Below are 16,146 nucleotides of genomic sequence, written 5' to 3'. Positions count from 1 at the left end.
GTTTTTATCTGAGTTTATGAAAGTGTGTTGAGTTTTGTCAAATGCTTTTTCAGCATCAATTGAAATTATGTATTTTTCCCCTTCATTTTGTTAATGTGGTTATATTACATTGATTGGTTTTCATATGTGAAATCATTCTTGAATTCTAGAAAAAAATCTGATAGGTCATGGTATATATCCTTTGAATATGCTGCTGAATTCAGTTTGCTATGTTTTATTGAGGGTTTTTACATCAGCGTTCATAAAGGATATTGTCTGTAGTTTTCCTGGTCTGTGTCTCTGGCTTAGGTATCAGGGCAGTGCTGGCCTAGAATGAATTAGGGAGCGTTCCCTCCTCCGGTGTTTTTGAAGAATTTGAGACAGTTGTTTTTTTAATGTTTGGCAGAATTCATCAGTGCAGCCGTTAGGACCCAGGCTTTTCTTTTTTGGGGAGGTTTTTAAAAATTTTTTTTCCAGTTTTATTAAGATATAATTGAGATACGTCACTGTATACGTTTAAGGTGTACAGTATAGTTGTTTGATTTACATGTATTGTGAAATGATCACAATAAGTTAGCATTTATCATCTCATGGAGATAAAACAAAAAGAGCAAAAACAGAAAAATTTTTTCCTGTGATGAGAATTCTTAACAGCTTTCATGTCATACAGCAGTGTTACTGTGGTCATCATGTTGTACATTACCTTCTTAGTACTTACCTTATAACTGGGAGTTTATGCCTTCTGACCACCTTCCTCCAGTACCCTCTCCCTGCACTCTCTGCCTCTGGTAACCACACATCTGATCTCTTTTTCTGAAGTTGGATTTTTTTTTTTATTCCACATATAGGTGAGATCACAGAGTATTTGTCTTTCTCTTTCTGATGTATTTCACTTAGCATAATACCCTCAAAGTCCATCCATGTTGCCACAAATGGCAAGATTTCCTCATTTTTTGTGGTTGAATGATATTCCATTGTATATATTGTATCTGTATGCACCATTCATCCATCAGTGGATGCCTAAGTTGTTTCTGTGTCTTGACTATTATAAATAATGCTGCTGTGAACATCAGAGTGCAGATATCTTTTTGAGTTAGTGTTTTTGTTTCCTTTGGTTAAATACCTAGAAGTGGGATTGCTGGATCATATGGTAGTTCTGTTTTTAATTTTTTAAGGATCCTCCATTATGTTTTCCATAGTGTCTATACTTGTTTACAGTCCCACCAACAGTGCACCAAGGGTTCCTTTTTCTCAACATCCTCACCAGCATTTGTTACATCTTTTTAATGATGGCCATTTTAACAGGTGGGAGGTGGTATGGTTCATTGTGGTTTTGATGATTTGCATTTCCACGATAATTAGGATGTTGAGCATCTTTTCATATACCTGTTGGCCATTCATCTATCTTTGGGGAACTGTGTAGTGAGGCCTTTTGTACATTTTTAAAAATTGGATTATTTGGGGGGTTTTTTTGGTATTGAATTGTATATGTTCCTTATATATTTGGGATATTAACCTTTTATCAGATGCATGGTTTGCAGATATTTTTTCCCCATTCTTCAGTCTCTTTTCACTTTGTTATTTCTTTTGCTCTGCAGAAGCTTTTTAATTTGATATAGTCCCACTTCTTTTTGTTGCTTGTTCTTTAGGTGTCATGTCCAAAAAATCATTGCCAAGGCCCATGTCATGGAACTTTTTATCTGTTTTCTTCTAGGAATTTAATGGTTTCAGGTCTTACATTTAAGTCTTTAATCCAGTTTGACTTAATTTTTGGGAGAGGTATAAGATAGGGGCATAGTTCCATTATTTTACATGTGAATATCCCATTTTCCCAGAACTATTTATTGAAGAGACTGTCTTTTCCATTGAGTATTCTTGGCTCCCTTGTCAAATATTAGTTGACCACATATGCTTGGGTTATTCTAGACTTTCTATTCTGTTCCATTGATCTATTCATTTTTATGCCAGTTCCATGCTGTTTGGATTACTGTAGCTCTGTACTGTAGCTTGAAATCTGGAAATGTGATGCCTCACTGTTTATTCTTGTTTATTAGGATTGCTTTGGCTATTTGGGGTCTTTGCAGTTCCATATAAATTTTAGATGGCTTTTTATACTTCCGTTAAAAAAAAAAAGCCATTGGAATCTTGATAGGGATTGCATTGAATATATGGATGGCTTTTGGTAATATTGATGTTTTAACAATATTCTTCCAGTCCATGAATGTGGGATACCTTTCCATTTATTTTTCACCTTCAATTTCTTAAATCATTGTCTTACAACTTTCAGAGTAGAGATCTTTCCCCTTCTGGATTAAGGTGATTCCCAACTATTTTATTGTTTCTGATGCTGTTGTAAATGGGATTGTTTTATTTTTCACATAATTTATTGTTAGTTTATAGACATGCTGCCGATTTTTGTGTGTTAATTTTGTTTCCTTCAACTTTATTGTGTTTGTTGATTAGATCTAACAGGGTTTTTTTGTGGAGTCTTCAGGATTTTCTGTGTATAAAATTATGTCAGATAGAGACAATTCTACTTCCTTTCCATTTCTGATGCCTTTTATTTCATTTTCTTGTCTGATTGCTCTGGCAAGGAGTTCTTAGTACTGTGTTGAATAGGCGTGATGAGACTGGGGGGCGCCTGGGTGGCTCAGTTGTTAAGCATCTGCCTTCGGCTCAGGTCATGATCCCAGAGTCCTGGGATCAAGCCCCACATTGGGCTCCCTGCTCGGCAGGAGGCCTGCTTCTCCCTCTCCCACTCCCCCTGCTTGTGTTCCCTCTCTCGCTGTGTCTCTCTCTGTCAAATAAATAAATAAAATCTAAAAAAAAAAGGAGTGGTGAGATTGGGTAGCAGAAAAATTTTCAACGTTTCACCATTGAGTATGGTGTTAGCCATGAGCTTATATAAGGCTTTTATTATGTTGAGTTATGCTCCTTTTATACTTAAGATTTTTTTATCATGAGCAGATGTTGAATTTCGTTAGATGCCTTTTCTCTCATAGGACTTTTTTTTTGGTCTTTCTATAAATGTGGTGTATCACATTGATTTACAGATGTTGAACCATCCTTTCATCCCAGATGTAAATCCCACTTGATCATGGTGAATGATTCTTTTAATGTGCTACTGAATTTGACTTGCTAGTATTTTATTGAGAGTTTTTGCATCTATATTCATCAGGAATATTGGTCTGTAGTTTTCTTTTCTGATATTGTCCTTTATTGGCTTTGGTTGCAGAGTCTGCTAGCCTCCTAAAATGAGTTTGGGAGTGTTCCTCTTCATTTTTTGGAAGAGTTTGAGAATGATTGTTATTAATTCTTCTTGAAATGTGTAGTAAAATTCACCAGTGAAGGCATCTCATCCTGGGCTTTCCTTCATTGGAAGATTTTTGATTACTGATTCAATCTCCTTACTGGTAATTGCTATTCAAACTTTTTGTTTCTTCCTAATTCCATTTTGGTAGTCTGTATGTTTCTAAGAATTTTGCCATTTCCTCTAGGTTGTCCGGTTTGTTGGTGTATAGTTGTTCATAACAGCCTGTTACGATCCTTTGTATTTTTGTGGTGTCAATTATAATGTCTTCTTTTCCATTTATAATTTTGATTTGGGTCCTCTGTCTTTTTTTCTGTGGTTAGTCTAGCTAAAGTTTTGTCAATTGTGTTTGTCTTTTCACAGAATCAACTTTTAGTTTGGTTAATCTTTTCTATTGTTTTCCTGTTCTCCATTTCATTTATTTTTTCTCTGATCTTTATTATTTCCTTCCTTCTGCTAATGTTGGCCTCAGTTGTTGTTTTTTTCCCCTAGTTTCTTAAAGTGTAGTTAGGTTGTTTATTTGGGATCTTTCTTCTTAACATAGGCATTTGTTATGAACTTCCCTTTTAAAACTGTATTCTGTAAGTTTTGGTATGTTGTATTTCCATTTTCATTTGTTTCAAGATACATTTTTATTTCCTGTTTAGTTTCTTCTTTGATTCATTATTGTTCAGGAGTGAGATTTTTCAATGACAGATGCAATCTCCTTACTAGTTATCAGATTTTCGATTTCTTTGGGATTCAGTCTTGGTAGGTTTTCTTTTTCTAGGAATTTGTCTGTTTCTTTTTATTATTATTATTATTATTTGAAGATTTTATTTATTCACTTAGAGAGCATGCACGTGAGCACAAGTTGGGGGCGGGGAGGGACAGAAGATGAGGGAGGGGGAGAAGCAGACTCCCTGCTGAGTCTTTTAGATCAGGCTTAGGTTAGCAAAATTGAGCAAAAGATTCAGAGATTTCTCATTTACCCCCTTTAAAAAAATCTACTGCGAGTTGATTTGTGGCCCAGCAGATGATCTATCCTGGAAAATCTCCCATGTGCACTTGAGAAGAATGTGTATTCTGCTGTTGTTGGGTAGAGTGTTCTGTAGATATCTCTTCTATCTAGTTGGTTTATTGTGTTATGGTGTTCAGGTCCTTTCTTGTTTATCTTTTGTCTGGTCATTTTAACCATTCGTTATTGAGAGTGGGGTATGAAGTCTTGGTTATTGGAGAACGGTTTATTTTTCCCTTCAGTTCTGTCAATTACTGCTTTGCGTATTTTGAAGATTTTGTATAAGAGTACAATTACGAAAACCCGGAAATTAACCCTGCTCCATAACCTACAGACCTCGTTCAGATTTCATCAGCTATCCCATTAATGTCCTTATTTTGGGACCAGGATCCAATCTAGAATCATAGGTTATATTTAGTCACCGTACCTCCTTCATCTCCGTTAATCTGGAACAGTTCCTGAGTCTTTGTTATTTATAACCTTGACACTTTTGAAGAGTACTTTGTTATTTTTCAAATTATTATTTTGCAAAATGCCCCTCAATTTGGGTTTACATGCTTTTTTCCCCCCTCATGATTAAAGTCAGTGGTTTTTTGGCAAGAATACCAGAAGGGCAATGGTGTGTCCTCAGGGCATCACATTAATAGACACATGATGTTTATATGTTTCATTACTGTGGATCACGTGGTTAGGGAAGTGTCTGCCTGGTTTCTACACTGCTGTACTGTTTCCCCCTTTTTAATTTAAGGAGATATTTTGAAACTGTGTAATATGTTGTTTCTCTTCATAATTTCCCTCACTAATTTTAGCATCCATTAGAATTCTTGCCTGAAACAATTATTGTCGTGTTTACCAAGTGGTGATATTTTAATCATTTTTTCTACAATTATTAATTGGAATTCTATAGAATTCCCCCCTTCTCCCCCATTCATTTGTTCAGTTGTTTATTTAAATCACTATGAACTCGTGGATGTTTGTTTTAGCCCTTGAGTTATAACCCATCACTACCATTATTTATTTTGTCGCTCAGATTGTCCCAGGTTTGGCCATTGGAAGCCTCTTCAAGTTTCTCCTATGTCCTTGTGACATGTCCCCATTATTTTTGAGTTTTCTTTTTTCTTTCCTTAGGCCACCATAGGATGTTCCAGGTTCAGTTTTAGATGGTATTTTTTTTTAATGTGTGGTTTGCATTTTGAATTATTTTTTGCTTTTTTTAGGTATGAAGATACGTGGGCTGCACTTCACAGAAGAGCCAAAGAATGTGCAAGTGCTGGAGAGGTAAAGAACTGGCTAATCTTATACTTGTGGGAACAATATCTGTTTGCAGTGCTAAAGGCTAGTTTTTAAGGAATTACATTTGGGACTACATTAAAATATTTTACAGGATATCTGCAGTTGAATTTAGTAGTTGATTATGAAACTCCCTCAATTACATTTTTGTAATTTCTCTAAACTAAGTCTAAGATTAAAGAGTTTATGAGTTTTATTCTCAAGTCACAAGTAAATATCTGGCTCATCTAGGTATAATGTTTTGAATTTGAGATGCCTAAAATCATTAATTTGCTTAACAAATAAATGTAAATGTTTCAGGGGTCATCCTCAGTTCACTCAGAAGAACAAACTATTTTTTAGCAGTATGTGTAGAATGTATAATGAATAAAAGTGACTTGTAATTAAAAGTATTCGGTACATGTACTGAAAGCTTTATTAGCCAAGATCAAATACTCTGTGCTATTGATGTCAATCAAACTTACTTCTCTCTAAAAATACTTCTGTGATTCTGACTTTTAATTAATTTAAACTGACTTTCTTTATCACTTACCTAAATTAGTGAAGCTGTAACAGTTACATAGAGTAGAGTAATACATGTGATGAAAGTTAGACATTAGTGTTTCTCTTAGAAATTACTGAAAAGGGGGAATGAAAGTTTCTGGTAGTAAGGCAGACCAGGTACTTTGAAAAGCTCTGTAGCTATAAAACACTTAAATGCTGGATAGATTTTTTAAAAATTATTTAATACATTAGGCTCACAGAAACTAAGGGAGATCCTAAAGGGCCAAAAAAAAAGAAGGAAAAAAAAGAACAGGGAACTGAAATCAGAGTGGTTTAAAAAGTCCTGTGGAAGCTGGGGTAAAATACTAAAATAAAAGCTTTCAGGATTTATGGAGAAAGGAGACTTTGTGGGGAACTGGATCTGAGTCTTCTGCACAGAGCTCTTGAATCTTTGAAGTAGCTGCATCCCTCAGTGAAAGGTAAAGGTAGGAAGGAAAAGCTCCCTGTCTATAGAAAGAGGCAACATGGAAACCTCTCTAGCTTCATAACAACTTGGAATAAATACAGTCCCCTTTCTAGATTTATTACTGTCGCCTTGGCCTCATTTCAGTGTGGGGCTCAAATTTATACTTCCTGCACGACCGAGAATGAAAGGACCACAGGTGACTTTGTTCTTTGACACCCAGCAGAAACAAACACAAATGCTACATGGATAAAACTGTGTAAACCTGGGCCCCTCAGTATTTCTACAGATTAATTTTCTACCACCCCTCTAAAAAAAATTAGCAAACACACAAAGGAATATATTATCAAAAGTTTGAGAGGCACCAGAACCAAAGAGTAAAATTTAGACCTACAAAGGACATTAGGTATTGCACCATTGGATACAGACTATTAAATAGGTAAATGCAAAGTCTTTTACAACTTTTATAGAGATAAAAGATGGATTAAAAAATGAGTAAGGAATAAGATTTTATCAGACATGACTTTAGAAATTCACTGACATTAAAACCCCCCCAAGGGTGTGCTTCAACAGCAATTATATACAAATGAAGAAAGAACATAGTGATGTAGAAGGAATCTCTGAGATAAGTGGAAAATATGAAAGACGAGTTAATAGAGAATAGTTCTAGAAGATCTTCAGTTTGAACCAAATGAGATGACCAGTATTAGTCTAATTTTGATCTGTAAAGTTAGAGTTTCATATGGGTCAACTTATCTAATAAACATTCTAGAAAGAATGAGGGAAAGACAATGTAGGAGAAGATCAATATACAAAAGACAAATAGAATCACAAGGAAAAAAACAGATAAATCCATAATCAAAATGGGAGAATTTTAATACCTTCCTCTTAATTGAGAGGGAAAAAAAAAAAACAGGTAAAATAAGTATGGATATAGGAGATTTAAATAATGTGATTAACAAACTTCACTGGATGGACAAATGTAGAATACCGTCCCAGCAAATATAAAATACAGTTTCCTTAAAGCGTATTTTTGGAACATGTAAAAATTGACCAGGTACTGAGGCATAAAGCAATCCTCAACAAGTTTCATGTAAGTGAAGTCATACAGAATATTCTCTGGTCTCACTGCAAATGAAGCTGAAAGTCAGTTCAGGAAAACAAGACTCCGTATGTTTGGAAATAAAAAATATTATGAATATTTATGGCTCAAAGAAGGAAAAGTATTGAAAAATTTAAGAATTGAAGGGAATGTAACCAGTTACCGCACAGAGCAAGATTAAGAGTTTATGAACAATTCTGACAAATTTGGAAAGTTAGATGAAATGGCAAAAATCCTAGAAATTTTTACCAAAACCAATTCTAGAAGCAATTCAAATCCTAAATAGTATTATGGTCACTAAAGAAATTGTAGTTAGTGATTAAAATTTTTTTTCTGCTTAAGAAAGCACCAGGTCTGCAGAGTTAGATAGGAGAATACTATCAGACTTTCAGGGAATCCACCATTTCAGTGTTAGATAGACTTTTGCAGCAAATGAAAAAAGAGGAAACTGTGCCCAGCTCATAATGAAACCCAACAAGGGAAGTATGAGAAAGTGACATCGAAGTCCAGTCTCATTCATGAATATAGATATAAAAATTATAAACAAAATAAAGTCGTCATCTCTCACCTAACTTGTGTTATGTGTCAACCCCAAACCCTCAACCAACTTTTGCCTAAGTATATTTAAAACCAGCAAAATGTCTACACATGAGTAGTAATCTGTTAGGGTGGAAAGTGCTCAGGGCATAGTTTTCTGATTACCAAACCTTGAACGTTTATAATAAACAGTTGCTTATGTGCAGTAATGGGGCCCCTCAACACTAGCAACACGCAAGGCCTGCCTCTCCTTTATGGAGGTGCTCCTCATACTGTCTCGTGATTGTGATATGCTGACAATTGTATTTGAAATATAATTTGAGAATCTTCTTTCACATTGTTTTAAAATGTGTATCAAGCTTAAATATAAAGTTTTCTTATATAAATATTAGCCAGAACTTTGTATTGTTATGTGTATGTCCTGTGAGTGCTGGATGATAGAAGGCATTCTGCCAAGGAGACATTCTGCAGTGTATGGTTGTGTTGGCAAACCCAGCAGTGCATAAAAAACAAAATACTGTATACTAGATTTATTCCAGGATTGAAAAGTTGACATTAGAGATTTTTTTTTTTTTTAAGAGAGAGAGAAAGTGGCGGGGGGTGGGGCAGAGAGAATCTTAGGCTCCATACCCAGCATAGAGCCTGACTCAGGGCTCAGTCTCATGACCCTGAGATCATGACCTGAGCCCAAATCAAGAGTCGGAACACTTAACTGACTGAGCCACCCAGGCACCCCAACCTTAGAGGTCTTTTAAATGCAATTGACCGCATTAACATATTAAAGGAGAAAAATATATGATCGTCAGACACAGAAAATACAGTGGACCAGTTGTACAACATAATATAATCAAATGTAGAAATTTAATAACATTAAGCATCTATTTAGAGTAAAATGATTTAGCAGGTTTTTGTAGAGGGTAACTTCTTTGTCCTGATATCTACCAAAACCTGCAGTATTTGACTTGCAGTGCATTGATCCCATATTCAACCATGTTACTAAATCCTCTTTTCTTTCTTTTCTTTCTTTTTTTAAGATTTTATTTATCTACTTGAGAGAGAGGGGGAGAGAGCATGAGAAGAGGGGAGGGGCAGAGGGAGAGGGAGAAGCAGGCTCCCAGCTGAGTAGGGAGCCCGACTTGGAGCTTGATCCCAGGACCCCAGGATCATGACCTGAGCTGAAGGCAGACACTTAACCAGCTGAGCCACCCAGGAGCCCCTAAATCCTCTTTTCTAATAATTTGTATTTGGGTGTGGGAATTCTTTTGCGTAGATGGTAGGTTTTAATTTCTTCCCTCCCAACGTGTACAACTTCCATCTCTTCATCATGTCTTTGTACACTGGGTAGAACCTCCAGTATAATGTTGAATAAGAGTAGATGAAGAACTTGATTCACATTTTGGCTCCATCAGAGTTGAATGTGAAAGGGAAATTACATCTTTTGGGAAACAGTAGAAGACCTTTAAGACCTCAGAGTAGAGAAAGATTTCTTAAAGGAAGGCATTAAAAGCACCAGTCAAAAATATTAATAGTTTTTATCAGGGCTTCTACTCATTAAACGACACCACAAAAAAGTTAAGCAATTGATAAAACAGAGGACACAAGTGTTCAGAAAATATGAACAGCATATACAAACCAATAAAAAGAGGGCAGTAACCCAGTACAGAAGTGAGCAAAAGATATGACCCGGCATTTTACAGAAGAAAAAATAGGAGTGGCCAATAAACATGAAAATGTGCTTCAAGATGATTAGAAATCAAAGAAATACACGTTGAAACCACCAATTTATACTCGTTAGATTATCAGAAATTTAAGACTTGAGTTTCTGTGCAGATGGTCCTTATTTGCAGAGGACAGTTTTGGTTTCTTCCCTGGGAAGAAACCTGATGAGGAGCAACTAGAACCAGGGAGTTACGTCCATTGCCACAATTGCATTAGAAAACATATTGGTGGGGCACCTGGCTGGCTCTGTTAAGCGTCTGCCTTCGGCTCAGGTCATGATTCTAGGGTACTGGGATCGAGTCCCGCTTCGGGTTCCCTGCTCAGCAGGGAGCCTGCTTCTCCCTCTCCCTCTGCCTGCCACTCCCCCTACTCGTGCTCTCTCTCTCTCTCTGTCAAATAAAGAAAATCTTTTTTAAAATTAAAAAAAAAAAAAGAAAACACGCATTGGCATTAAGTAGGAGTTGAAGTTGGGGATACCTCTCCCACAGCAGCTGTGCTCCGGGGGGTATCTCTAGAGCATTGCCTCTCAAGCTTTCCCCTGATCATACTGGTGTGGCACATACTTCCTCTGGTAATGTTGCCAAGGTATTTATTACATAGTACAGATGAGGCTACTTGAAGTCAGAGGTAGCTAGGCCGGGGCGGTCTGATGACCCCAGGTCCCGTTGAGCCGCTCTTGTCAGATGAGAGCCGTACCTCGGATGCATCTGTGAAACTTGCACTTGTGCACCAGGAGATTTGTACCACAATGTTTGAACAGGTTTTTTGAAACTTTCGACAGTCACACAGTCCATCTACAGAATAAATTAACAGTGTTATTCATAAAATCAAATACCATACAGCAGTGAAAATTAGTGAACTGCAACTGTGTGAATCAGCATGGGTGAGTCCCACAGTGTTCAATGAAGACCGTATCCTGTAGAGGAGCTTTAACAAATAATTCTTTTTTTTTTTTTTTTTTTTTAAAGATTTTATTTATTTATGTGACAGACACAGCGAGAGAGGGAACACAAGCAGGGGGAGTGGGAGAGGGAGAAGCAGGCTTCCCGCAGAGCAGGGAGCCCGATGTGGGGCTCGATCCCAGGACCCTGGGATCATGACCTGAGCCGAAGGCAGACGCTTAACGACTGAGCCACCCAGGCGCCCCAACAAATAATTCTTTTGATTGTAAGAAGTATTTTATAATAAAATACATAGAAGAAAGAATTTCCTGTAAGATATGTTGTTGAGTTTATGCTATTTGGGGATCTTAAATTTATTGATAGAGTTATTTTAAGATCCACATCTGATCAAAAGTGCCTCTGTTGCTTTCCAGAAATACAGTACTCAGCTTTAAAATGAAAATTTAGGGACGCCTGGGTAGCACAGTTGGTTAAGCGTCTGACTCTTGGTTTCAGCTCAGGTTGTGATCTCAGGGTCCTGAGGTTGCTGCCTGTCAGATCAAGCCTGCATCGGGCTCCATGCTCAGCGTGGAATTTGCTTAAGACCCTCTTTCCCTCTCCCTCTCCTCAGCCCCTTCCCCCAGCGTGCACATGCTGCTAGTGTGCCCACTCGCGAGTGCTCTCTCTCTCTCGTGTGTGCACACACACGTATGTGAATAAATCTTTTTAAAAAATTTTTGTTTTTTTGTTTAAATTCAATTAACATATAGTGTACTGATAGTTTCAGAGGTAGAGTTCAGCGATTCATCACTTGTATATAACACTGAGTGCTCATTACATCACATGCCCTCCTTAATGCCCGTCACTGAGTTACCCCATGCCCCCAACCCCTCCCCTCCAGCAGCCCTCAGTTTGTTTCCTATGATTAAGAGTCTTATGGTTTGTCTCCCTCTCTGATTTCATCTTGTTTTACTTTTTCCTCCCTTCCCCTACGATCCTCTGTTTTGTTTCTTAAATTCCACATGAGTGAGATCATATGATAATTGTCTTTCTCTGACGTGTTTCACTTAGCATAATACCCTCTAGTTCCATCCACGTCATTGCAAATGGCAAGATTTCGGGGTTTTTCGATGGCTGCATAATATTCCATTGTATTTATATACCACATCTTTATCCGTTCATCTGTCAGTGGACATCTGGGCTCTTTCCATAGTTTGGCTATTGTGGACATTGCTGCTGTAAACACCAGGATGCATATACCCCTTTGGATCACTACATTTGTATCTTTGTGGTAAACACCTAGTAGTGCAATTGCTGGGTCATAGGGTAGCTCTATTTTCAACTTTTTTAGGGACTTCCATACTGTTTTCCAGAGTGGCTGCACCAGCTTGCATTCCCACCACCAGTAGAGGAGGGTTCCCCTTTCTCTGCGTCCTCGCCAACATCTGTCGTTTCCTGATTTGTTAATTTTTGCCATTCTGACTGGCGTAAGGTGGTATCTCGTTGAGGTTTTGATTTGGATTTCCCTGATGCCGAGCGATGTTGAGCACTTTTTCATGTGTCTGTTGGCCATTTGGATGTTGTCTTTGCAGAAATGTCTGTTCATGTCTTCTGCCCATTTCTTGACTGGATTATTTGTTCTTTGGATGTTGAGTTTGGTAAGTTCTTTATAGATTTTGGATACAGCCCTTTATCTGATACGTCATTTGCAAATATCTTCTCCCATTCTGTCGGTTGTCTTTGGTTTTGTTGACTGTTTCCTTTGCTGTGCAAAAGCTATTTATCTCGATGAAGTCCCAGTAGTTCGTTTTTGCCTTTGTTTCCCTTGCCTTTGGAGATGTGTCTAGCAAGAAGTTACCGAGGCCGAGGTCATAGAGGTTGCTGCCTGTGTTCTCAAGGATTTTGATGAATTCCTGTCTCAACATTTAGGTCTTTCATCCATTTTGAGTCTATTTTTGTGTATGGTGTAAGGAAATGGTCCAGTTTCATTCTTCTGCATGTGGCTGTCCCAATTTCCCCAGTACCACTCATTGAAGAGACTGTCTTTTTTCCATTGTACATTCTTTCCTGCTTTGTTGAAGATGAGTTGACCATAGAGTTGAGGGTCCATTTCTGGGCTCTCTGTTCTGTTCCATTGATTATGTGTCTGTTTTTGTGCCAGTACCATACTGTCTTGATGATGACAGCTTTGTAGTAGAACTTGAAGTCCAGAACTGTGATGCCTCCAGTTTTGGTTTTCTTTTTCAACTTTACTTTGGCTATTCAGGATCCTTTCTAGTTCCATACAAATTTTAGGATTATTTGTTCCAGCTCTGTGAAAAATGTTGATGGTATTTTGATGGGGATTGCACTGAATGTATAGATTGCTCTGGGTAGCATAGACATTTCAACAATATTTGTTCTTCCAATCCATGAACATGGAACATTTTTCCATTTCTTTTTTCTTCTTCAATTTCTTTGATGAGTGTTCTATAGTTTTCAGAGTACAGATCCTTTGCCTCTTTGGTTAAGTTTATTCCTAGGTATCTTATGGTGTTTGGTGCAATTGTAAATGGGATCAATTCCTTATTTCTCTTTCTTCTGTCTCATTGTTAGTGTATAGAAATGCAACTGATTTCTGTGCATTCATTTTATACCCTGCCACTTTACTGAATTCCTGTATGAGTTCTAGCATTTAACTTAGTTTCTCTGTTGTTAGTTTCCCGTCTATAAAATGGCATGACAACACCTACCCTGCTTACCATACGAAGTTGTTTGGAAATCACATGAAATTAAGTACCCCAAAGCATTGAACTGTTGAGTTTGGTATTCAGCTTATTTTGTCTTCATGCTCCTGCTGCAGTGTCCACCAGAAGGAATTTTGGAATGAAGCGCTATGGGTTTGTCTTAACTGCTTAAATTTGATTTCCTGGTGTTTGCTGGCTTCATTCACAATTGTTTATTTAGAGGCGGAAAAATTGGCCTTTTTGTGATAGATCATTTCTTATTAAGTAAAGTTTAAGTAAAGTGTTTTAGAACGTTTTTTTCTGCTAGCTTCTCACTTCTTCCTTTCACACGCCCCTGTAGCGCAATCCCTAGAATACTGATTGAGGGCCTGGACTTGAGTGTCAAATTCCGTGGGATTGATCTCAGTCCACTGTGGCCCTTGGGAAAGAGACATAACTTCATTACACCTTAGGGTCTTCATCTGTAAAATGGAGGTAGTAGAAGTGGTCTAAACAAGATAATATATATAAATTGCTTAGCACAGGGCTTGGCACATAGAAAATGCTCAAAATGTTTTTAGTATTGCATAATTATCGATAATGATTCTGAGAATCCGTTCATTCTTTCATTCTTTTAAATAAAAATGGCATTTTTATTTAAATGTATGCTTTTATTTTTCTGTGTATGCTTCTTCTATCCTGTATTGAGAGTATAATTTTCAGTTTTGTGGAAGTCATGAACTAGATTGCAGTTGTTATAATACTGATATTGCACTTTAATTTTCAGTAAGAAATGGTTAATATCAAAAAATTGTTCTCGATTTTTTCAAATTAACCTAATTAACCAGGGTAGTTAAGATTTAACTGACTTTATAAAAAAATATATATATCAGGAAAAATAGATTTTATTTATCCTCAAATCAGCCCTTGTGATATAGGAATTATTTTTTCTTTTTTAGAGTTTAAAAACTGAAGCTAAGAGAATTTGGGAGACTGCTGCGAGGCTATAAACACGAAGTGGGCAGGATTTGTTTTGTTTCATTCACCATTACATCTCCATAGCCTAAACAGTGCCTGGCAGACAGGGAGTGGTCAGTAGAAGTTTGTACAGATGAATTTTATGAATGCAGATCCTTGTGTCAAGCCTTAATTTCCTTATTATTGCACAGCTAGATATGTCAGCGTTGCTCAGCATTTCTTAAACTACTCTTAGGCATCTTTATAAAACTGGTTGGCAATAGGCGTTTTTAAGTATACAAAATTAATGAGCAGTGCAGCTTGAGTAAAGCTTGGTGTCACCTCTCCAGCTCAGCAGAAGCTTGTCCAGGAGAGGTGATGTGGTCTTCTCTCCAGTGTGGGCTGGAAAGCAGTGGGGAGGTGTGCGAACCAGGGGACACCGTAAGGAAACCAGGCGTATTTTAACCTCTCTGTCAGAGCTTAGTTCTTTTGTTGCCATGTTGGGAATTTCTAGAATATTAAAATGTAGAAACCGAAGCAATCTAGAACCACATGCAAATAATTTTGCATCTAATTTTGGTATTTTTATTTCTCTAAAGTTCTTTGTTACCTTAGGGGGATTCAGTAAGAATTTGTTGTATTCAGGGGTGCCTAGGTGGCTCAGTCAGTTAAGCATCTGACTCTTGATTCTGGCTCAGGTCATGATCTCGGGGTCTTGGGATCAAGCCCTGCATGGGGCTCTGCGCTCATCAGGGAGTCTGCTTGTTCCTCTGCCCCTGCCCCCATGCTCGTGTGCGCACATGTGCACGCACTCTCTCACTCTCTCAAATAAATAAAATCTTTTTAAAAAGTCTTAAAAAAAGAATTTGTGGTATTCATGTTCTAACTCCAGAAAAATCTTAATCTTGGAATATGTAAAATGTCTTTTTTTTTTTTTAAACTTAACTGTGAACTCTGATTTACAGGTAAAATTCAAATGCATTTTCTTCTGTTATATAATGAATTTTGCAGTCTTTGTATTTATTGTACTGCTGTGGTTATCGTTCATAATTCTTGCTTATCCTTGGTGGTGTTTTCAAAAGATGACCTCTCCCTGCTCCTTCTAAATCTTATTCTAAGCCCTTTCCCTCCCACCATGTTAAGACCAAAACAAAATTGTCTGGGAGAAACTGATGTCTGTCATTTTCTCTACAGTCTTCAGTAAAAGAAGTTAGCATTCCTTCAGGCCAGTCTAGTATATCACAGCCCTGCTATTAGGAGCCCTTTACAGCTGAATTCCTTCTTTGTTAACATAAGTGCTATTTTCCTTTTTTCCGGAATCCATCACTTGCCTTAATTCTTTCACGTACAAGTACTATTTACCTTACTTTATGCAGTGTGTTCCTGTTTAAATATAAATTGAATCGTATATATTCTACATGCGTTCAGTAACTTTTCTGTTCAAAAAAGTCCTTTTGTAAAGCAAATAATTACCTGGTAATTGTGGTTTGGGTTGTTTTTGTTTTCTTTTCAGTGTTAGTGTTGGGTTTTTGATTTATTTTTTCTAGATTTGGATTTTCAAATACATGGTTTACTTAAAAACAGGGTATAGTTAGAAGTGATTTCTAAGGTCAGTTCTGAACTTTCTCTTATCTGAGTTAAGATGCAGTGAGACAAGCAGTAATTTGAGGTTTTCTGCCCTGAATGTTAAGTAGGTACTTTTCTAAGAAAGAAAACAACTCCA

The 16,146-nt window shown here is 37.1% G+C and overlaps 1 protein-coding gene across 2 annotated transcripts in view; it reads left to right on the top strand.

Moving 5' to 3' along the window:
- The window catches only part of LOC116644823 (dysbindin), a 62,427-nt gene that overhangs the window by 11,782 nt on the left and 34,499 nt on the right, over positions 1-16,146 (top strand). For both annotated transcript variants that reach the window (XR_004301840.1, XM_032424661.1), the window contains exon 4: positions 5,504-5,564. Coding sequence is in view for 1 of the 2 variants with exons in the window: in XM_032424661.1 (XP_032280552.1) it covers positions 5,504-5,564 (61 nt within the window). In the remaining variant the exon portion in view is untranslated. The remainder of the gene's footprint in view (positions 1-5,503; positions 5,565-16,146) is intronic.

This window comes from Phoca vitulina, unplaced genomic scaffold, assembly GCF_004348235.1.
Source record: "Phoca vitulina isolate PV1807 unplaced genomic scaffold, GSC_HSeal_1.0 scaffold31, whole genome shotgun sequence".
Taxonomy (NCBI): domain Eukaryota; kingdom Metazoa; phylum Chordata; class Mammalia; order Carnivora; family Phocidae; genus Phoca; species Phoca vitulina.
This window is presented reverse-complemented; position numbering and strand designations above follow the sequence as displayed.